Raw genomic sequence first — 22,622 nt, forward strand, 5'->3', positions numbered from 1 at the left:
TTTTGCAGTGATGCCCTAGAACCACCTTTTGGTTGCCCCAAAAAACGTTCAGTGAACGGTTCTTAAATGAACCATTATTTTTTCTTAGTGTGAAGAACATTTTCATAGTCTGAAAGACCTTTTTCCAATAAAGAACGTTGTGTGTTATAAAAAGGTTTTAATGGATGTTAAAGATTCTTTAACCAAAAAAAGAGTAAGAGTAAAGAGTAAGTTATGGTTATAGTTAAACAGGTTTCTTATGGAATGTGAATGTGTCAAAAGTCAGGAGATGCTTGTAAATGCAACATTGATGTAAAAAAATGGTTTGTTAAATGAGTTTACAGATAGATATGAAATTTCATAATGAAAGCTATATTATATTTATATTATATACTATATTAATTCATTTAAATCCAAACTAAATTGTCTGTCAAAAATCAATTGCGTACTTGCAAAAGGTTTTAAATTGGATTTACTTTACACATTATACACTTTTAATTTATTTCTAAATGAATATGTTTTTACTAACAAATGTCTAAAACATTGAAACTAGCAAAACCTTTGCAGAAAATACAAGCTAACGCAGTTTTTTCTCATGTGCCTCAGGTAAAAGCTACCGTTCAATTGAGGAAGAGTCTCACCGTAAAATGACCTGGTTGTCCAATCGCAAACTGGTTTTGGTCCACAACATGATGACAGATCAGGGTATCAAATCCTACAGGCTTGGCATGACATACTTTGCTGACATGGTAAGAAATGAAAATATATTAAACAAGTTTTACTCAAAAGTTTAGAATTCGTAATATTTCTTCCCTCTATCCTCTCGCAGAGCAATGAGGAATACAGACAGCTGGTTTCCCATGGATGCCTGGGCTCCATGAATAACACTAAGGCCCGTGGTGGTTCTACATTCTTCCGGCTGAGAGATGGCGTTGTGCTGCCCGATAGCGTTGACTGGAGGGACAAGGGCTACGTGACAGATATTAAAGACCAGAAGCAGTGTGGATCATGCTGGGCCTTCAGTACAGTAAGACCAACATTTTTTTCCTTTACAAACAGATATTGTATGGCAAATGCTTAAACAGTCCATGTAGTCCAGTTCAGTGGCAAGCTGTTTTCGCTTTTAATGTTCCCAGCGTTACACGTCGTAGTTGCATTTTTACTACTAACAATTATGATTAGAGAACTCTCTAATTCAATTCTTACTAGTAACATTTACAATAAGAGAGCTCTACAAATTTTACTACACTGTAAAAAAATATTTTAAAAGGAAGTACCTGGTTACCTTAAAATTTTGAGTTCATTGAAATTAAAAATTGTTTTACTTTATTCAAATATTATTAAAAGATTTTGTAAGCATGTTGTGTAATTGTGTTTTATTTGTAATAATGCAGTGAAACATGCCAAATTGTGCTATTTTCATGATTTATTACAACATTTTTTTTAACTTATGTGGTTCAGATATAAAAATATTTTGAGTTTCTATTTATTAAACCAATTTCCTTCATTGTATTAACTCAAATTTTCAATTTAAATGAACTCAAAATTTGAAGGCAACCAGGTTACTTACTTATTGAAGTTAAACCAACAATTTTTTTTACAGTGTGTCTCCATTCACTTCCATTCATTTTTGAATACAGAGCTCTACAGTCAAATTTTTACTAGTATGAATTCCCATTAGAGAGCTCAACAAATCAATTCTTACAAGTAACAATTACAATTACAGAGCTCTTTAAATGAATACCAATTAGATAACTTTTTCATTACATTTTTACTAGCAAGAATTTCAATTACAGAGCTCTCTAATTCAATTCTTCAGCCTGATCTCATGAAAGTGCGTATCTATAACACGAGTGCAATTTATCATATGCACATCTTTTGCATATAATTGCACATTAAATACAATTTGTGCTATAGATACGCACTTTCATGAGATTGTGTTGCAATTCTTACTAACAAAAATGCAATTACAGAGCTCTCTATTTTTTACTAGTAAAAAAACACATTAAAGATGTTTAATTGCAGAGCTCTGTATTCGAATTAAAAAGCTCTCTAATTGGAATTCCTACTAATAAAAATGTAATTGTGACTTAATTCATTCTCACAAAGTTATTACTCGTAAAAACGATGACGAGTAATGCTGGGAACATTTGAAGCTAAAATGGCTTGTCATACCAGTTTCTGCCTCTTCTTTTGTTCATACCTCTTTTGTCTCTCAGACTGGTTCTTTGGAGGGTCAGACATTCAAGAAGACAGGAAAACTGGTGTCCTTGAGTGAGCAGCAGCTGGTGGACTGTTCTGGTGCTTATGGGAACATGGGCTGTAATGGGGGACTAATGGACCAGGCCTTCCAGTACATTAAAGCCAATAAAGGTCTGGATACAGAGGAGTCCTACCCGTATGAGGCTGAGGTAAGTCCAAACAATGTTTGTGACCAAAAAAAAAACTTGACTGTAAAGATTTTTTAAATTATTTTTGCTTATCAATATTCTCCACACAGGATGGTCAGTGCCGTTTTAATCCGAGCAATGTAGGTGCCACTTGCACAGGATATGTCGATGTCACCAGTGGAGATGAAAGTGCACTGCAGGAGGCCGTTGCTACGATCGGCCCTGTATCTGTTGCCATCGATGCTGGACACAGCAGCTTTCAGCTCTATGAGTCTGGTAACTGTCATCCCTTAACACTTTGAAAACTTTTCTTTTCATGATTTATCCATCTTTTAATTCCAAACTCGCTGGCTAATGAATTGACAAGCTAATGTTGAATGTTTCTAGGTGTCTACGATGAGCCCGATTGCAGCAGCTCTGAATTAGATCATGGTGTTCTGGCTATTGGTTACGGAACTGATAATGGAGAGGACTATTGGCTTGTTAAGAACAGGTGAAGAAAAAAGCACAAGACAATGAAACAAACATTCATTAGAAAATGAGAGGGTACACAACTGAAAAGAAAAAAACAAAACAACTAACACTCAAACTGATGTGATTTTAGCTGGGGTCTGGATTGGGGTACCAAAGGCTACATCATGATGTCCAGGAACAAGAGCAACCAATGTGGCATTGCTACTGCAGCCAGTTACCCTCTGGTCTAATGGGTGAGTTCAACTAATATGATTTTATGGCTTTAGTCAGGTCACAGAACTGGGGAAAGTTCATTTAAGTCTTATATAAACATGAGGTTAACATTTTTAGATAAATTCCATATTTACTTTGCAGTTACAGTAGGAATAAAATTTGTTTTTTCTTATGGTCTGCAGGAAAGAGCAACATAAACCTGGAGCAGATGGGAGAAAAGGAAATGTGAACCGATTCTACAAAATTACCTCATAATTATACTTTTATTTCAATGAAAATTCCATTCATTAATAAAATGATTGTATCTATTGTTTTTATTTTCAAACCCTCAGGGAAACACTATGTTAACATGAAATAGGGAATAAAAAAAATTAACACATCTGTGTGGGGGTATATTTTATTATCAAGCACTCAAACTCTCATCCTTGTGGTTCAGTTTCCTTTATTTCCTCTTCATAATTCACAGTCAGCACAATGTACACTCAGTACACTGTCTTAAAAAGCACTACATGTTAATGAGATAAAGAAGTGTTTGGCTTTTCTTTTTATTAAACAGTTCTTTAAAATCATCAGAAATCCAAATCATAAGCTTTTTTTCACTATAAAATCATTAAACCAAGTCTCAATTGTGAGATGTTTGGGAATCCGCTGGAAGCTTGTACCTAAATCTTGAGATAATTGGGTCACATATGCTTCTACTTTCGAGAATGTCACATGGACCTCTGTTCTTTCCCATCTGTCAGTGACTGAAAGAATTCATGAAAATATGATGAAGAATCAGGCATTCTGCGTTCAGGCAGGCCACGTTCACGCAGGCCTACAAATTCCAACTCTGCCCATATCAGCTGATCCGATACTTATGCACTCAATTGGCAACTCTCTTACTTAAGCGTAGCTTCAGTTCAGTCTGCCTGCTTGGCTGCTTCCACCACACGCTGCTTTGCAACCCACCTCCTCCCCAGCTCCTCCTTAAACTGTGTTTAACTTAATCACTGTCATTCTGTTGTCATTGATGCATGCTCTGTTCTCAATGGGGGGATTTACGCTGCTCTCCCAGTTTAAAAAAAATGGGAGGTTGTCCCCAGAAGCTGCTGCTGTTCCCTGTCTTGGCTTTTCATAGAGCTCATGAAAAGTATGGGGAATTTAGAACAACAGAGCCATATCGCCAAATGTAAATTTAGCAAAATATGCCAATACAAAAGCTGACTAAAAGTTTGTCTATGGTGTTTTTGACTTTAGTTGACCTGACTGAACTGAAAGTTGATTGTTATTATTAGTGGCTTTTGTGCAACCTCAAACATGAAGTGTGTATTTACATTGTAAATCTAATTTTCAAGAGAACTTATTAGAGGATATTTAGAGACTTTTTTGTGGATATTTCATTTTGTGGATAGGACTTTAATGTTCATTTTGACGGCATTAACAATGGATTGTGTTCTGTTAAAATAATTACATAGGTTTTGAAATTTTTGCATTTGATTTCCTGATTCCATACATATTGTCAAAATGACTTTACAGAAAATGACGTGACACATGTTCTTGCATTCCAAGCATTGCCACAGCTCTATAGGTGTACATCTATCAGCAGTATGTGCAAACTGACTTGCAATTTCCTGGTCACATTTTACCTAAAAATAACTTTGCTTTAATCTCATTAGATTTTCATTACAGTAAAAAAAACGTTTAAGGAATATTACCATGATATTCAAGTACTTTATAATTAAATTAATAGATTATTATTTAATTCACATGACAGTACAGAGAATTAGATTTTCTTTGTATTATAATAATAGTAATAATTATGGGGGAGTGGAGAACTTCATTTTAATTTATTGTCACAAAAAATCCTGATGGTAGCTACTAAAAGGTTTAAAGGCTTAAAGGAACACTCCACTTTTTTTGAAAATAGGCTCATTTTACAAGTCCCCTAGAGTTAAATAGTTGAGTTTTCAAAAAAAGTGGAGTGTTCCTTTAATTATCTGTAAGAATTTCTTTCAAAAATTTCAATTTGAGGTGAAATTAAGTCATGAAATGTACACATAACTGTGTTAACTTACCTTATCAAGCTTTAATATGTGGTATGTGAGTAATAAACATCCATAAGATTAAGCTAAAATGAATTCACCCAAAAATGAAAATTCTGTCATAAGTTACTCACCCTCATGTCATTCCTAACCCGTAAGACCTTCGTTCATCTTCAGAGCACAAATAAAGGTATTTTTGATGAAATCCGAGAGCTCTCTGACCCCTCCATAGACAGCAGTTTATTAACACTTTAAAGGCCCAGAAAGGTAGAAAAAACATTGTTAAAATAGTCCATGTGACTCCAGCGGTTCAACCTTGATTTTATGAAGTGTCAAGAAAACTTTTTGTGCACAAAAAGCAAACAAAAATAACGACTTTATTCAACAATTTCTTCACATCTGTGTCAGACTCTTACGCTGTTGACGTAGTAAATACAGTGCAGCGCTTCCGCCCTACGTCAGAGCTACGCCAGAACGCCGGCTTACCATTGACCGATTTTGTTAATGAATTTGGATTTATTAATGGATTTCTTAGCGCAGCGGTGCCGTTGCCGCGTTCTGTGTGAAAGGCCCATTACAGGTTTGGAAAGATATGAGGGTGAGTAATTAATGACAGAATTTTCATTTTTGGGTGAACTAACCCTTTAAGTAAAGTCTGTTGCAATTTCTGGTGCATGGAGACTTTGAAATCTGGGTAGATTAGATGGTAAAGATGGGCACACAAGATATACAAGACAATTGAGCCGATTTTGGGCCCAATTCTTCACTTACGACAATCATAAAGTCCCGATTATCTTGATGGTTCTATCGATTTTCTGATCAGATTTTCCTGTGGTGTGATTTGTGTTCAAGAGTGATTGAATCTGTTTAGAAGAACATCAGGGATGCACCAATCTCAAGGTGTAAATATCCAACATATGATATTTACAATCAGAACCCAGAGGACAAACGTGCACACACTCTGTAGATTGTCACGTGGAACAGAACAATACCAAATAAGAAAGTGAGCTGGTGGAAGCATAACACAACTTCATCCATACCTTTTTCCGGCAATTATCTGTAAAAAGCAGTCCAAACACTAATATCGCCATTTATTCATTCCCATGTTTGTAAGTCACATTTGTCCACGAGAGATTTTGTGAGATTTCTCGTGTTCACAGTCGGGGCTCTGGTTGTTTGTGAATGGAATCTGTTGGGCATACACTGCGATATTTGCTGTCGTACGAGATCGCAGGGGATTGGTTTTTCACTCGATAGAAATCATGTGGAAATCGTTGATGCTCGTATGGTCGCGCCTCACAGTATGTGAGAGGAATTATGAGCCTAGTACATTACGAGCACCTCATGATAATTTTCAAATATGTTTTAAAAAGTTGGGGCCCGATTTTAAATCAGCGTATACACTCTAAAAACAAAATAGTTCTATATGGCACTAAAAGTGGTTCTTCATCGTAATCACAGAGGACCCACTTTTGGTGCTATATAGCACCATATCTTAACATGTTCTGTATATGGTAGTGGTGCTATATAGCACCTTAGCAAAGGAACCACTGAAGAACCGCTGAAGAACCACTGAAGCACCAAAATTGGTGCTATACAGCACTTAAAAAGGTTCCAATTTTTGTGCCATATAGAACCTTTTTTTTTAGAGTGTATGCTGCCCCCTATTGCCATATCATACACAACCACGTCAGGCTAGATCGATGAATATTATTAGGCTATAGCTCAGTAACTGCAAACCTACAGCCGGCACATACACTGCCACACAGGCACATAGGCATACACTGACTCTCTCTCTCTCTCTCTCTCTCTCTCTCTCTCTCTCTCTCTGTGGTTTTTCAATTACTGTTGAAAGGAATGGCTGCTGTTCTCTGCTTTTCAACAAATAATTTGCACACAAATGATTTCTCTTTATTTTTTCTATCCAAAGCTATAGCAGCAACATTGAAAGCTCGGGTCTCTGTGTTTAGCGCAGAAGTGTGATTGTCGCCGGCTCGCCGTGCAGGTCAGTCATACTCGTAATATGTGCGATATCTCACGACCCCCCAAGTGTCCAAACTCTGAACACCCACCTGTGGTGTGTGCTGTCTTGGTCACATCGCTGCACTCCAGTCCACACATTCTGTTCTGAGTTCTGAGCAACTTTGACAAGGGCCAAATTGTTATGGCAAGGCGACTGGGTCAGAGTATCTCTGAAATGACAAGACTGAGCCGCTCCCGATCAGCAGTGGTGAGAATTTACCAACAGTGGTCAGAGGAGGGACAAACCATGAATCGGTAACAGGGTGTTGGGCGCCTAGGGCTCATCGATGCACAAGGGAAACGAAGGCTAGCCCGTCTGGTCCGAACCAACAGAAGGTCTACTGTGGCATAAAAATGTAATGATGGTTTTGGGAGAAATGTGTCACAACACATTGCATCACACTCTACTGCCTATGCCAATCAGTAACCCCCGTTCACCTTCGAAAGTAACTACAACGGGCACGTGAGCGTTGGAACTGGACCTGGGAGCAGTGAAAGAAGGACGCCTGGTCCGATGAGTCCCGTTTTCTTTTACATTAAGGGAATGGCCATGTACGTGTTTGCCATTGGGGAAGTGATGGCAACAAGATGAACTGTGCAACCTGGTCTCACAGAATTCCGTGAAATGAACACGGGCCCCTTAACTCAAAATCCGTGGCAGTTTCACAGAATCGCCGAAAATTCCGTGATGGGTCCACGGAAGTGATTCCCATGTAAGTCAATGATAGTAAAAAGTAGACATGATTTTATGAATATTTATAGGCTAATTTTATATTTTGGAGCAACTAACTCCACTCCTACCCTAAACCTACCCACTCTCATCAATATAAAACACATAACAGGCAAATACAAGTACAGTCACAGGTATTTATTGCAAAAACTGACCAAAAACAGTATAAAAGTATTAACTCATGTTGCATTCCAAGTCTTCTGAAGTCACACAGAGTTGATCTTAATGTTTTAATAGCTGAAATTATGATCCCGCCGCTCCGTGAACACACTCATTCATATCTCATTCAAATAATACACACGACTCTTTAGCATGACTCAATCTGTCACGAGACACACGAGAGCCAATGACATTTTACAATCAAAGCCGACGTAATGACGCAATTGGTCACGAGACATACGACAGCCAATGCTGTCAAAGCTGACGTAACGTTTCTTCCGGCGGTAAAATTTGAAATGTGTTTATAATCTTTGGCGGAAGGACTCGATGCTGCTGAACGCTTTTGGGGATTTTCTTCACACAAATCAATCGTTTGGCCTCTGAAAACTTGGAATATTTGTACTTTTTGAATAAATTGTGCCTGCAGTCGTATCTGCCTGTTATATCCTGTTTTGTATAATACACAAATGGGTTTAGGGGAGGGTTTGGGTAACGTGTTGAAAACGTGCCTGAATACTGTAAAAAAAAAAATATAAAAAAAATAATTGTAAATTAAATTATGCTGGCTGATTAAATCGAGAATCACACTCCATGTCATAATGGCAAAATCATAGTTTCATGATGATAACCATGCCCAACGCGTCTGTATACTCTCATTGACTTACACAGGCATCACTTCCGTGGACCCGGAATTTTCGGCGATTCCGTGAAACTGCCACGGATTTTGAGTTAAGGGGCCCGTGTTCATTTCATGGAATTCTGTGAGATCAGGTTGCAGCCGTGAGACGGCAACAAGCAATCTGGGTAATGTGCTGCTGGGAATCTCTGCGACTGGCCATTCACGTGGACACAAATTTGACATATGCCATCTACCTAAACCAGATCAGGATACCCCTTCATGACAGTGGCGTTTCTTGGTTGAAGTGGCCTCTTTCAGCAGGATAATGCACCCTGCCCCACTGCACACATTGTTCAGGATTGGTTTGAGGAACATGATGAAGGTGTTGCCCTGGCCTCCAATTCCCCAGATCTTAAAGGGTTAGTTCACCCAAAAATGAAAATTCTGTCATTAATTACTTACCCTCATGTTGTTCGACACCCGTAAGACCTCCGTTCATCTTCGGAACACAAATTAAGATATTTTAGTTGAAATCTGATGGCTCTGAAAGGCCATTGGCACAATGGCACGGTTCACTCTCAAGACCCTTAAAAGGTACTAAAGACGTCGTTACAAAGTCCATCTCAATACAGTGGTTCTAAAATAACTTTATGAATCGGCGGGAATAGTTTTTGTGCGCAAAAAACCCCTAGATAACGACTTATACTGTATAGTGATGGCGATTTCAAAACACGGCATCATGAAGCTTCGAAGCGTTATGAATCAGTGAGTCGAATCAGCAGTTTGGATCGCCAAATTTCAGCAGTTTGGCGGTTTGACACGCGATCCGAATCATGATTCGAATCACTGATTCATAGCGCTTCGAAGCTTCATGATGCTGTGTTTTGAAATCGTCATCACTATATAAGTCGTTATTTAGGGTTTTTTTGTGCACAAAAACTATTCTCGCCGATTCATAAAGTTATTTTAGAACCACTGTAGTGAGATGGACTTTGTAACGACGTCTTAGTACCTTTTAAGGGTCTTGAGAGTGAACCGTGCATTGTGCCAATGGCCTTTCAGAGCCATCAGATTTCAACTAAAATATCTTAATTTGTGTTCCAAAGATGAACAGAGGTCTTACGGGTGTCGAACGACATGAGGGTAAGTAATTAATGACAGAATTTTCATTTTTGGGTGAACTAACCCTTTAATCCAATTGAGCATCTGTGGGACGTGCTGGACCAACAAGTTCGATCCACGATGGCTCCACCTTGCAACCTACAGGACTTTAAAGATCTGCTAGCGTCTTCGTGCCAGATAGAGACACCACAGGACATCTTCGGGGGTCTTGCAGAGTCTATGCCTCGGCGGGTCGGAGGACCAACAGCGTATTAGGCATAATGTTTTGGTTTATCAGTGTACACTCGACACAAGGCCCAAAATCATAAACAATAAAAAGAGATTGTTCTCTTTGGTCATGTTGCATTTCTTGTTTTGTTTATTTTATCTCATGTTATTCAGATGAAAAGAAAATTGCTCCAACCAATAGAAATCTGAAATGCAGTTCATGCTTTTAACCACTAGATAGCGTGAAAGTCCTAAACTTGCAGGAGCTTTATAATGTGCTGTTGCTAAAAAGCTTCTACGCTACTGTGTGGGGTATGGTGAGCTTTTGCTTCTGTATAGTCTCATGTTTTCATTTTTAGGATTTGAAAACAAGTCCCTTCGCATTATTTTCTGCAAGTGGAAGAAATGATGGATTTCTGTCCAGGTAAAACATCTGTTTTGCATTGACTTTAGCCATGACTATCTGGTTTAATCCATTTGACAAACAACATTGGAAGACTGAGAAGCAGTTACACGATTGATGATGGTGTTTCTTTAGAGTGTCACATGCAATAATAATGATAATGATCCTCCCTCTCCTGTTGATAACCATAGGAGGCGGCGATGGATTGAACATAGAAGAGAATAAACAACTTTCTGTAATTCAGCTCTCCTTGATTTACTAGTTCAGTCATTCAGTCCCATACTGGTGGTCTTAATATTTGGGCGGGAATGAAAAGCTGCAGCATCCTAGTCAAGATTAATGTGGGATTAACACTCACTGACTCACTCTTGAATCAAAAACACACACACATTTGTTTTTCTGTCATGTTGGGGCCTCACCATTGACTTCTTTTGTTTTATATATTGAGCTAATGATAATGACACTGCCAAAAATCAAGGATGGAATAAACAACCAGCACGCAGAAAAAATATTTACTCAGGATGGTCATTTCACAGTTTATTTGCATCATGCGCAGAATTATTGGGCATTTAGTAACAAATATATTGAACTACATATTGAAATCACAGCATGTTGTTTAGGAGTGTTGTGAGCATTTTGTAATGCTAAATAAATCTGAATGATGAAGAATCTGCATCATGAACACGTGCAGATATAGTTACACAGCGTTGATTTACTCTATTCATCCTCAATCATTTTCTCTTTCCTTCCTTCCTCTTTTGCTCTCTGTGAATCTCATCATCACCACACAGCTGTTGGTTAATGAGACTCTCAGTTCTCATTTTCAGTGGTTGTTGTGATGAAAATGATTTTTTCTGATCTTCCAAAAATACTGAGCGATAGCTGTGGCAAGTGAAAGAAGAAAAGATTAATTACCCAAACTAATGTTGGTGGGCAGGAAGTATTTTCTGTGCTTGTAGCTACACCCAGACATGAGTCTATGAAAGTTGTTTATAGTTTAGGAGTTTTCAAACTTTTTGATGCCAATCAAATGATGAGTTTATGAGACACATTTATTAGTTTCAGAAGGCAGCTGTCTGACTCTGAGGTGGTGAACATGGTTTGTGTAACATTAACAACACATTTTTAGCTGTTTGATAACAGAGACAGACAAGCCAAAGGCTAATCATATCAGTTACCGTTAAATGTCTGACGTTGTTACGCGTTACCATTCTGATACATTGAATTTTAAACAAACCTGTATAATTTGCTCTTTCTCTTCTCCTTCTGAATTTGTTTCTGGTTGGTAGTCCGAGCTTGTGAGTGAGTGGAGGCGGGGAACAATTTGCAATATTCAGGCACCACGTACACTAGATGAAGAGTTTTAAGATTACTTTTAAGCGATAAAATTATTGACTACATGGGGACTACTACGCTATTTGTTGTGCTTGGAATAGGCAAACTAAAATGTTCTCTAGCCACAATTCTCTGAATGGTTGAGATTACTCTAAAGAATTGACCTATCGGTAAGCCTCTCCCCTCGAACGCAGATGAGCCAATGGCAGTTGAATATCAGTTGCACGGCGACCGGAACTCGGACATCTTTAGGTTTCAGCGCCACAGAGAAACATTGGAAAATCTGAAGCTCTCATCGATTTGATGGTGTTTATGCTACAAAAATGGCAAAACTATGTGTCTGGGCTACTGTAACACTGATTCCAGGGGCCCAATCTTGCACCCAGCGCAATTGACTTTGTACACCGACGCATGTGTCATTCCTATTTTGCACCCGCGCAAAGCGCGCTTTTCCCTCCACAGAAGCACGTCGCTAAACTAGTGAATGAACTTGCGCTACCTGGGCGGTTCAGCGCAAAAAAGGAGGCGTGTTCCGGCGCAAACAATCCCTGGTGCTATTTTGCTGTTCCATTAAACAATTGCGCCACTGACTAGAAAAAAACTAGTCTAAAGTCAGTGGCGCGTTGCGCGTTGTTCATTATGCTATTTTAAGGGCGCATGCTTGACCATAATGTAAAGCGTGCACAACGCGCATACACTTTGCTCATGTAATCTACACAGATGCAACAGTTATTTTTGCAAATCATAAATTGTTACACTAAAAAATATTAACACATGAGATGACGGAAATCATTGTGGTGTGCCACGAAGATGTGAAAAAATAGGCATAAATCTAGTTTACAAATGATTCAGGCTAATTGTAGTCTAATAATTAAGGAGACCTGTTTGCCCAATAGTGGCAACTTCTGGCAAGACATATATGTATATAAGGATATCTAACAAATTGGTTTGTCCGTCAAGAACCAGGAAAAAAAATCGGTGAGGGTGGACGCAGCGATGTCCTCTGCTGGCGTCAGGTCCTGAGTAGAGGCAGATCCACCTCCCGTTACACGGCGTGCCCGATTGATGCTGGCAAGCTTGGACTTTCCCCGTCTTCTGATGTCATTGTAGCGCTTGCGGCACTGGTGCGACGTCCTGGGGATGCCAGCTGATGAAACAATTGTGGCTATTTCCTCCCACGCCTGTTTAACCGACTTTTGGGTGGGTTTCTCCTATCCCCATACAACACAACTTCTCTGTCTTTCACTGCTCTTACAAGCACATCAGTCTCCTCGGCTGTGAACCGCTCCTGGCGTGCGCCTGGTAAATACGCCATAATAATAGCAATCCATAATGGAACTTGCGCACCTGCTTTTAAAGGGAATGTTGGATGACGCTCTGATTGGTTTATTCACGTTACGCCCAAACCACACCTATGAATAATGAAGCTACTTCAGACCAACCCATTTTAGATTTGCGCCGGGCGCAAGAGCCATTTATCCCGCCGGGAAAATAGCAACAGCGCCGAGACCCGCCCACAAAGTTACTTGCGCTTCGCGTTTTGACACTTGCGTTTCAGATCGTTAAAACAGGGCCCCAGGTGTCCTGAGAGGATTTTCTGGTTGTCATACTCTCATTAAGTTACGATTAAAGTTAGTGAGTCCCTGCTAGCATACAAACCGAAATAACAAACTGTTCTCACGCCAGTTAACGTTAACAGTGTTGGTCAAAAACACATAAACGAAGGTTTTGTATATTTGTTCATTTGTTTTTGTATATATTTTTTTATATTTCTGTTAGTTTAGATATGTTTAAGGTCTGCATTATCTGTCTTACTATGGAGGGACTCCTATTTTGATGGGTATTATAGTCTACAGGTAGTGAAAGGGAGAGCTAATGTTAGTAGTTTATCTGAGTTGTTTTGCAGATACAAAGTTTACAGTTTATTAGCACCCCCGAAAAGGCATACGGTCTGTATATGTTTGTTTACTGTGAGTGTTTTTGTATAATTTACTGTGTATGTAAATGATAATGCAACTGAGAGAGAGAGTTTGTAAATGTGACGTTAATGCGCAATTCTTATGCTGTGAAAAATGATGTAATAAACTTCATAAACCATCAGTAAAGTTTGGCCATCAATTGGACGGGGTACGCTACATTTTGTGTCCAAAAACTTCTTGGGATAAGGGTTTCACACTGACAGCTGTCTTAAGACAGTTAGCAACTCTGTTTGTTTGTCCGAGTTAGCAACAGTAACTAAGGGGGGCGGGGCTTACCGATAGGTCAATTATGGATAATGTAGTTTTTCACCAAGAATTACACTGTTGAACACATTTTAAAAAAGCCTAGGTAAACCAGAGTAACAGCTTCAACAAAAACATATATCGTTGATTAACAACCTCGTAACTCACAGTAGGTCTGTCTGTAAAGGTTTAGAAGTTATCACACAAAATCAAAACCCCTGGAGACAATGAATGGGATTTTAATTCTGGAACCTGACTTTTCCACTCAACAACAGTGAATGACATTATTAACCTATCAGAATGTTGTATTCCTGAGAGCTGTGTGTGATTTTGAAAGTCTTTAGAAAGAAGAATGAAATATTATCACATTTAACAAATGTGAATGTAAACAGAACATGTGACTTATTGGCTAATGTCCCTGCAACAAAGGAATTTAAAGTGAAAAAAATCAAATGTAAATAAATGAAGAAAATGCAGTGAAGATCTTGGCTGAGACCAAAACCATGAGGCTTTTTCACTCAGTAAGTGAATCAGATAAACAGCAAAAACTAGGGCAGTCAGCACGACTCCTGATTACAGCTTGTAATCCCAATTATACCTCTTTCCAAACAGACAGACACACACACACACACACACACACACACACACACACACACACACACACACACACACACACACACACACACACACACACACACACACACACACACACACACACACACACACACACACACACACACACACACACACACACACACACACACACACACACACACACACACACACACACACACACACACACACACACACACACACACACACACACACACACACACACACACACACACACACACACACACACACACACACACACACACACACACACACACACACACACACACACACACACACACACACACACACACACACACACACACACACACACACACAGCTGCCTCCAGCTGTTAGTCAGAAAAGGACCCATCCCTGCTGTGCCCACAGACTGCCAGAGTTGCCTGACGACCCACATGGTTAATTACTGGGCACATGAGCGAAGCTCTGCCCACATGTCTTAAAGACTGAGTTATATTTGCATTAGCAAAGACTTTGCATTGTTCTCTAATAGAGCTGAAGTGAAAGAACTTCAATGGAGCATGTGACAATCAGAACAAAAGCATCACAGCATGTTTCTTGAGTTGAAAAAACAAAAAGAGTGTAAGTCAGAACAGAAATTTATACACAGCATCCGTTCAGGTGGAAAAGTGACACATCTTAAAGTCGCTTGGTTCAATCCATCAGTTGTTGATTGGATGGAGGTTTAAGCAGACTAAATGACTTGAGAAGTCCTGTATAAGTCACCAGAGAGAAGTCTGTCATTTCAGCTGAAAACGGCCGAGTTATGAAATTTTATAAGGTAGAAAATTAAACTTGCATGGACAAATTGTTCACAATACGATCAATAACATGCACTTAGAAAATACACTATATTGCCAAAAGGGACACACCTCCAAATCATTGAATTCAGGTGTTCCACTACTAAATATTCCACGGTCAACTGTTAGTGGTATTATAACAAAGTGGAAGCAATTGGGAACAACAGCAACTCAGCCACGAAGTGGTAGGCCATGTAAAATCACAGAGTGGGGTCAGCGCATGCTGAGGCGCACTGTGCGCAGAAGTCTCCAACTTTCTGCAGAGTCAATAGCCACAGAACTCCAAACTTTGTGTGGCCTTCAGATTAGCTCAAGAACAGTGCGTAGAGAGCTTCATGGAATAGGTTTCCATGGCCGAGGAGCTGCATCCAAGCCTTACATCACCAAGTGCAATGCAAAGCGGATTCAGTGATGTAACGCCACTGGACTCTAGAGCAGTGGAGACGTGTTCTCTGGAGTGACCAATCACGCTTCTCTGTCTGTCAATTCGATTGACAAGTCTGGGTTTGGCGGTTGCCAGGAGAACAGTACTTGCCTGACTGCATTGTGCCAAGTGTAAAGTTTGGTGGATGGGGGATTATGGTGTGTGGTTGTTTTTCAGGGATTGGGTTTGGCCCCTTAGTTCCAGTGAAAGGAACTCTTAATGCCTCAGCATACCAAGACATTTTGGACAATTTCATGCTCCCAACTTTGAGGGAACAGTTTGGGGGTGGCACATTCCTGTTCCAACATGACTGCACACCAGTGCACAAAGCAAGGTCCACAAAGACATGGATGAGTGAGTTTAGTGTGGATAAAATTGACTGGCCTGCTCAGAGTCCTGACCTCAACCCGATAGATCAGTTTTGAGTGGAGACTGTGAGCCAGGCCCTCTCGTCCAACATCAGTACCTGACCTCACAAATGCGCTTCTAGAAGAATGGTCAAAAATTCCCATAAACACACTCCTAAACCTGTGGAGAGCCTTCCCAGAAGGGTTTAAGCTGTTATAGCTGCAAAGGGTGGGCCAACTCCATATTAAACCCTACGGATTAAGAATGGGATGTCATTAAAGTCCATATGCATGTAAAGGCAGGCGTCCCAAAACCTTTGGCAATATAGTGTATAGCTACTTAATTTCATTACATGCCAAATTTAAGGTGTGATACAATGACATGAAGCACTCAAGAATATTCTCCTTTTTCATGCTAATTTGATTTCCAATTTGTGTCCAGTTTCCTTTTTTTGGTTGTATACTAAACTCAGAAGGCCATCAACAAAAATTTAATTAAAACTTGAAAGAATTTCTAAATATTGTGTAATGCTAAATTAAAGAGTTCCCTTCAAGCTGTTAGCTAGACTTGAAAGTCTTTTGAGCACATCACACACAAAGTCAACATTTTTGGGCCTTTTAATTCAGTTGTTGATGACAGGCTCCGTTACGATTCGTTTTGATCATCTATTATGAAAGATTAAACAAAAAGGATTAAAACAAGAGCCAATAAAATGCATCCTCTCTGCTCTTTTAATTCTTCAGGCAAACTGTCATGTAGAATTTTGTCATCTTATTTCTCTCGCTCTCTCTTTTTTTTTACTGTCAGCCTCATTATATTTTTACCCAAACAGCAGATGCCCCCTTTGTGTGTGTGTGAAGCAGCAGATATACAGTCAAGACCGTTTTCTGAAAAAATAGTAAACGATAATAATACAAGCTACTAATAAAAAGTAGTTAAAACTACTTAATAAAGCTATTAAAATAAAATAAGCCAATGAAACAAACAAGAATAAATCATTTATAGAACTATAAGGAACTACACATTTAGCTAAATATTCACTTCTGTGCATGTCATTGTATTTTAGCATACTAGCTTGTTGTATTTTGAAAACACTATATAGCCTACTCTAAAGTGCAAAGCTACTTCAGTGCACTCTAATGAGATGATATATGCATAAAAAACGAAGTATACTTTGGAACTTATGCCCGGTTTTGCTAATTTATTTAGCTACCCCCCCAACACTAATAGGAATGTATCATTGAGAGAGTGACAAAACCTTAGCATGTCATGACACCATAGGATTCTTAGCATGCTAAATAACGTCAGTTGGTAAAGTATTCTGAAACACACAGATGTGGTTTACAGGGACTCTCTGGGCGTAATAGTTTTTATATTGCACAAACGGATATTTTATTCCCTTACACTAACCATCACAGAAAACTAGCAGAACAATATGAATTAAAACCAATGTAACTGGTTCTTTTGTGGTAGTGTGTTTGTGCATTCATCTGGCTTTATCTGCTGTAATAGGCCTTCAGTGGACATCACACTGACATATAATCAATGAGTATAACCACACACACTTGACTGATCCTGCATACTGAACTCACCAGAGTGCTGGAGTTACTGGTCTACACCACAACATTTCTCAAGGACGTGAGAAGCTAATTTTTTTAGTTGCTTTATCGATAACACTGTAGAATAATGGTCCGTCATTAATAGGTAACTACAGTAAGTAATGCAGGACTAATGATGAGTAGTACTACATTAACACTTCAGCTACTACTATTAACCCTCTGGGGTTCTTCATTTATGGGTCACACTCAGGACCTTCGGGTCAAAAATGACCTGGAGGGCGGGATTAAGATAAAAAAAGATTTGAGTAAAATCAATGAAATATATTTTTGTTCAATAATATTTTTTTATTGGTGTTTTGAGATAATTTTATGATTTATAATTAATATTTGTCCGGTGGACACATTGAGCATTTGTATCACGCAATAGCACATTTTTACCACTATAGTGGATCTTGCGTTTTATAAAAAAATGTAAAAAATCGTAGCTTCATCGGAATGGTCCGAGACTTGGTGACTTTATTGGTACTTGGTATATGAACACCCAAAAAAAATTGGGGACAGGATTTGAAAAGTCTAAGTGGTCATAAAAAAAAATAGTCACACTCAGGACCTTCGGGTCAAAAACGACCCCACTGGAAATGAATGGGAAATTATTATTTTTTGTGCATACAATCTACAAATCAGCCAGGATGCAGAAAAAAAGGACTCAACAGTGAAGGGGTGAATCTCTAAAACATCAAGAGTGCAAAACAGACAAAAAACTCACACACATACACACACTTATACACACAAAAACACACGCACACACAAACTAACGCGTGCCATTCCAAAAGCTAATTGTGTTTTTGTGTGTGTGAGTTTTTTTGTCTGTTTTGCACTCTTGATGTTTTAGAGATTCACCCCTTCACTGTTGAGTCCTTTTTTCTGCATCCTGGCTGATTTGTAGATTGTATGCACAAAAAAACTCTGTATTTTCATATTTTTGCCAATTTCCAATTCATTTCCTATGGGGATCATTTTTGACCCGAAGGTCCTGAGTGTGACTATTTTTTTCAACGACCACTTAGACTTTTCAAATCCTGTCACCAATTTTTTGGGTGTTCATATACCAAGTATCAATAAAGTCATCAAGTTTCGGACCATTCCGATGAAGCTACGATTTTTTACATTTTTTATTTTAAAAAATTTGGGTCAGAAATGACTGAAGAGCCCCAGAGGATTAACTAATATAAAAGCTTAACTAATCAGTAAGTAATATCGAATTTAGGACTAAAATAGTTCCTTATTAGGTAATCAATAATTACTGAATAGGATTGGCATCACTAAGAACTAATAGGTAACTATGACTAATTATAAAGAATTACTAATCAAAACATTAACGTGTCTGAGATGTGAGAAATAGTTTTTTTTTTACTCTCAATGTGGTCATAAAATGCATCACTGTTTTTCACTTTAAAATAATGGCCCAGATCACTAGTAGTTCTTAAAGATCGTCCTTCTTTACTCTGAAAAAATTTATAAAATGTATCAGTAATTACTTAGTCACTCTTCAAGGTCTATAGTGATCTGGACCATTATTTTAAAGTGAAAAAAACATATTTTTCACTTTTAAATAATGGTCCAGATCACTAGTAGTTCCTGCATAGTTAGGTAACCCTTGAGTAACTAGTGATGCATTTTATGACTTTATTCAGAGTAAAAAAGATGATTGATTAGGCCTATGTCTCAGACCCATAATAATGTTCTTTATAATTTGTACGTTAGTTAATAGTTATTAATGAGGCTAGTATTGATTACTTAACAAGGTACTATCTCCTAAATTCGATATTACTTACTGATTAGTTAAGCTTGTTTCTATATTAGTTAATAGTAGCTGAAGTGTTAATGTAGTACTACTCATTAGTCCTATTTACCTATTAATGACGGACCATTATTCTAAAGCTTTATCTAATCAGCGAGAAACAACTGTATTTTTTTCTATTCAATTGTGTTAATGGACTGAGTGAATGAGAGTTGTGTGTTGGTATGTTATCAACAGACAGCAGAGGGCACTGTTAAAACACTATCACTTCAGGCATTTAAACCAGACAGACGATTTTACACACTTAAATTCACACATATGAACACACACACACACACATATTCACATCCCTGCTGTCAGGTTGTTGAAATGCCACTCTTCTTAACTGCCATGTTTCAGAACACATATAAAACACAGGGCAGATTATCCTAGCAAGCATGTTTCAGAAAGAAGGTTATAAACAGGGTCAGAGACAGCGACCTCTCTCTTCCCTGTGTCACTGTCAGTGAGTAGAGAGCTCCCAAAGGCTGGATCGCATTGGTAATCTCAGTTTAAATACACAAATCCTCAGACTCAATCCAATCAAAACTAATACTCATTCCCCCACACACACATATAGATTCTCAGCCAGTGTTGTTTAATGCTGTCCCTACAGGATTTAATCCAGATTACACAACATAAAGTAAGAGTTTTAATCTGAACACTATCATCTGCCTCTTTCAAATACACATGCAAACACACACACTCCTCTAGGGGGTGCTACAAACCAGATGCTTTGGATGATTGTACATTGTGATAAGATTAGAGATGCTTTAAGAGTTTAAGAGGAGGATAATGTATGCGCGCGTGTGTGTGTGTGATAAATCATAATCCTAAATATGGCAGCTGTTAAATACTGTAGAGCAATATCGGTTTACAGTTTAGAAATTGTGAAGCACAATTTATGATGCCATTGTTGCTAGATGTTATGATTTAAAATGTAAAAAATGACTGGAGATTTTGGTATTTCACTTTTAAGTGGATAAGAACTGTACCTGCATGAATAGAAATAGCAAATCAGTATAAAATTAACTGACTTGCCTCAAAAGGCTAAATTCAATGGCTGGTCTTGGTCTTTTGGTATTGCGGATTCTTTCGAGTGCCGTTTTTCTCTTATTCATGAGTTCACATTTTTATTTAATACTTGTGTGTGAGATGAAGGTCTATGGCTAAATACCCCCATGGACTACAGAATTCATGAAGACTAAAATATTAATACGTAATAGAAATGAATAGAAAAAGAGAAGGCATTTCCTATAGCTCAAACAGTAGAGCATGGAGCAAGCAATGCCAATACTGTGGGTTTTTATTTCCAGGGAATGCATGAATACCCTGAAATCAATGCAAGTCACTGTAAAGCATTTGCCAAATTGCCAAATGCATAAATGTTAAATGTGAGTGGTGGTGGAGGGATGTTGGATGTATTGTCATTGCTTTGTGAACAGAAGTTAATATCAAGTAACTTATGTTTTTAATCAAATCTGGCCAGTTAGTAAGTGTATCTTCTTTTTTGCCCAAAAAAAAAAATTGTTCCAAAAGAATCCAAATAATCAAATGTGTTGGCAAGTAATGCAGACTGGAAGCAAGTATGTGAGTGGACTGGAGTTAAAGCATTTTTGTACTGTAAGGCCCTGTTTACACATGGGAATGTGTCTCCCTCATCTACTTGTGATCCGATCGACCAAAATGCATCTTATCAGGTGTAAACAGGGCCTAAATCTGAAACAATCCAGGAATGAGAGAAGATAGCTACAGACATTCAGACTTTCAAAACATATGAAGAGTTCAGATGCAAAAGCCACTAAACGCCACCTCCGTCAAAAATGAGATAATGATACTGAGCGGATGCTCTCCGCACCTTGTATACGTTTATCAAATGCTTTCATTTCAAATGCGTTAAATACCAGCGTCAGCCCATTCAGAAATACCAGTTTGTTGGCAGAAAACCCTAAACGCCACTTCTCTTTGTCAGCAAAATCCTCTAAGTCCACAGAAACCATGAATCGAATCATATGGCTCCCTCGGTCTGGGGCACCATGCAAGATCTCACCTCGTGGGGCATCAATGATCATGAGGAAGGTGAGGGATCAGCCCAGAACTACACGGCAGGACCTGGTCAATGACCTGAAGAGAGCTGGGACCAGTCTCAAAGAAAACCATTAGTAACACACTACGCCGTCATGGATTAAAATCCTGCAGCGCACGCAAGGTCCCTCTGCTCAAGCCAGCGCATGTCCAGGCCCGTCTGAAGTTTGCCAATGACCATCTGGATGATCCAGAGGAGGAATGGGAGAAGGTCATGTGGTCTGATGAGACAAAATAGAGCTTTTTGGTCTAAACTCCACTCGCCGTATTTGGAGGAAGAAGAAGGATGAGTACAATCCCAAGAACACCATCCCAACCGTGAAGCACGGAGGTGGAAACATCATTCTTTGGGGATGCTTTTCTGCAAAGGGGACATGACGATTTCACCGTATTGAGGGGAGGATGGATGGGGCCATGTATCGCGAGATCTTGGCCAACAACCTCCTTCCCTCAGTAAGAGCATTGAAGATGGGTCGTGGCTGGGTCTTCCAGCATGACAATGACCCGAAACACACAGCCTGGGCAACTAAGGAATGGCTCCGTAAAGCATCTCAAGGTCCTGGAGTGGCCTAGCAGTCTCCAGACCTGAACCCAAAAGAAAATCTTTGGAGGGAGCTGAAAGTCCGTATTGCCCAGCGACAGCTCCGAAACCTGAAGGATCTGGAGGTCTGTATGGAGGAGTGGGCCAAAATCCCAGCTGCAGTGTGTGCAAACCTGGTCAAGAACTACAGGAAACATATGATCTCTGTTATTACAAACAAAGGTTTCAGTACCAAATATTAAGTTATGCTTTTCTGATGTATCAAATACTTATGTCATGCAATAAATGCTAATTAATTACTTAAAAATCATACAATGTGATTTTCTGGATTTTTGTTTTAGATTCCGTCACTCACAGTTGAAGAGTACCTATGATAAAAATGACAGACTTCTACATGCTTTGTAAGTGGGCAAACCTGCAAAATCGGCAGTGTATCAAATACTTGTTCTCCCCATTGTATAACAATACTAGGTGTTTGAGTCTAGGTGTTTGA

At 38.8% G+C, this 22,622-nt stretch overlaps 1 protein-coding gene across 3 annotated transcripts in view; it reads left to right on the forward strand.

The window, feature by feature from the left end:
- The window catches only part of LOC307136650 (procathepsin L-like), a 1,021,532-nt gene that overhangs the window by 23,091 nt on the left and 975,819 nt on the right, over positions 1–22,622 (forward strand). The window contains exons 5-11 of one of the 3 annotated variants that reach the window (XM_079833867.1): positions 586–728; positions 809–1,006; positions 2,199–2,390; positions 2,480–2,645; positions 2,757–2,862; positions 2,974–3,076; positions 3,239–3,477. The exons of 1 other annotated variant lie outside the window; for it this stretch is intronic. In XM_079833867.1, coding sequence (XP_079689993.1) covers positions 586–728; positions 809–1,006; positions 2,199–2,390; positions 2,480–2,645; positions 2,757–2,862; positions 2,974–3,073 — 905 coding nt within the window. In that variant the 3' untranslated portion in view covers positions 3,074–3,076; positions 3,239–3,477. Of the gene's footprint in view, positions 1–585; positions 729–808; positions 1,007–2,198; positions 2,391–2,479; positions 2,646–2,756; positions 2,863–2,973; positions 3,077–3,238; positions 4,271–22,622 lie in introns of those variants that run through there. One more of the 3 variants, XM_079833868.1, reaches the window with a different exon arrangement.

Source organism: Gobio gobio (assembly GCF_949357685.1).
Source record: "Gobio gobio genome assembly, chromosome: 13".
In the NCBI taxonomy this organism is placed as follows: domain Eukaryota; kingdom Metazoa; phylum Chordata; class Actinopteri; order Cypriniformes; family Gobionidae; genus Gobio; species Gobio gobio.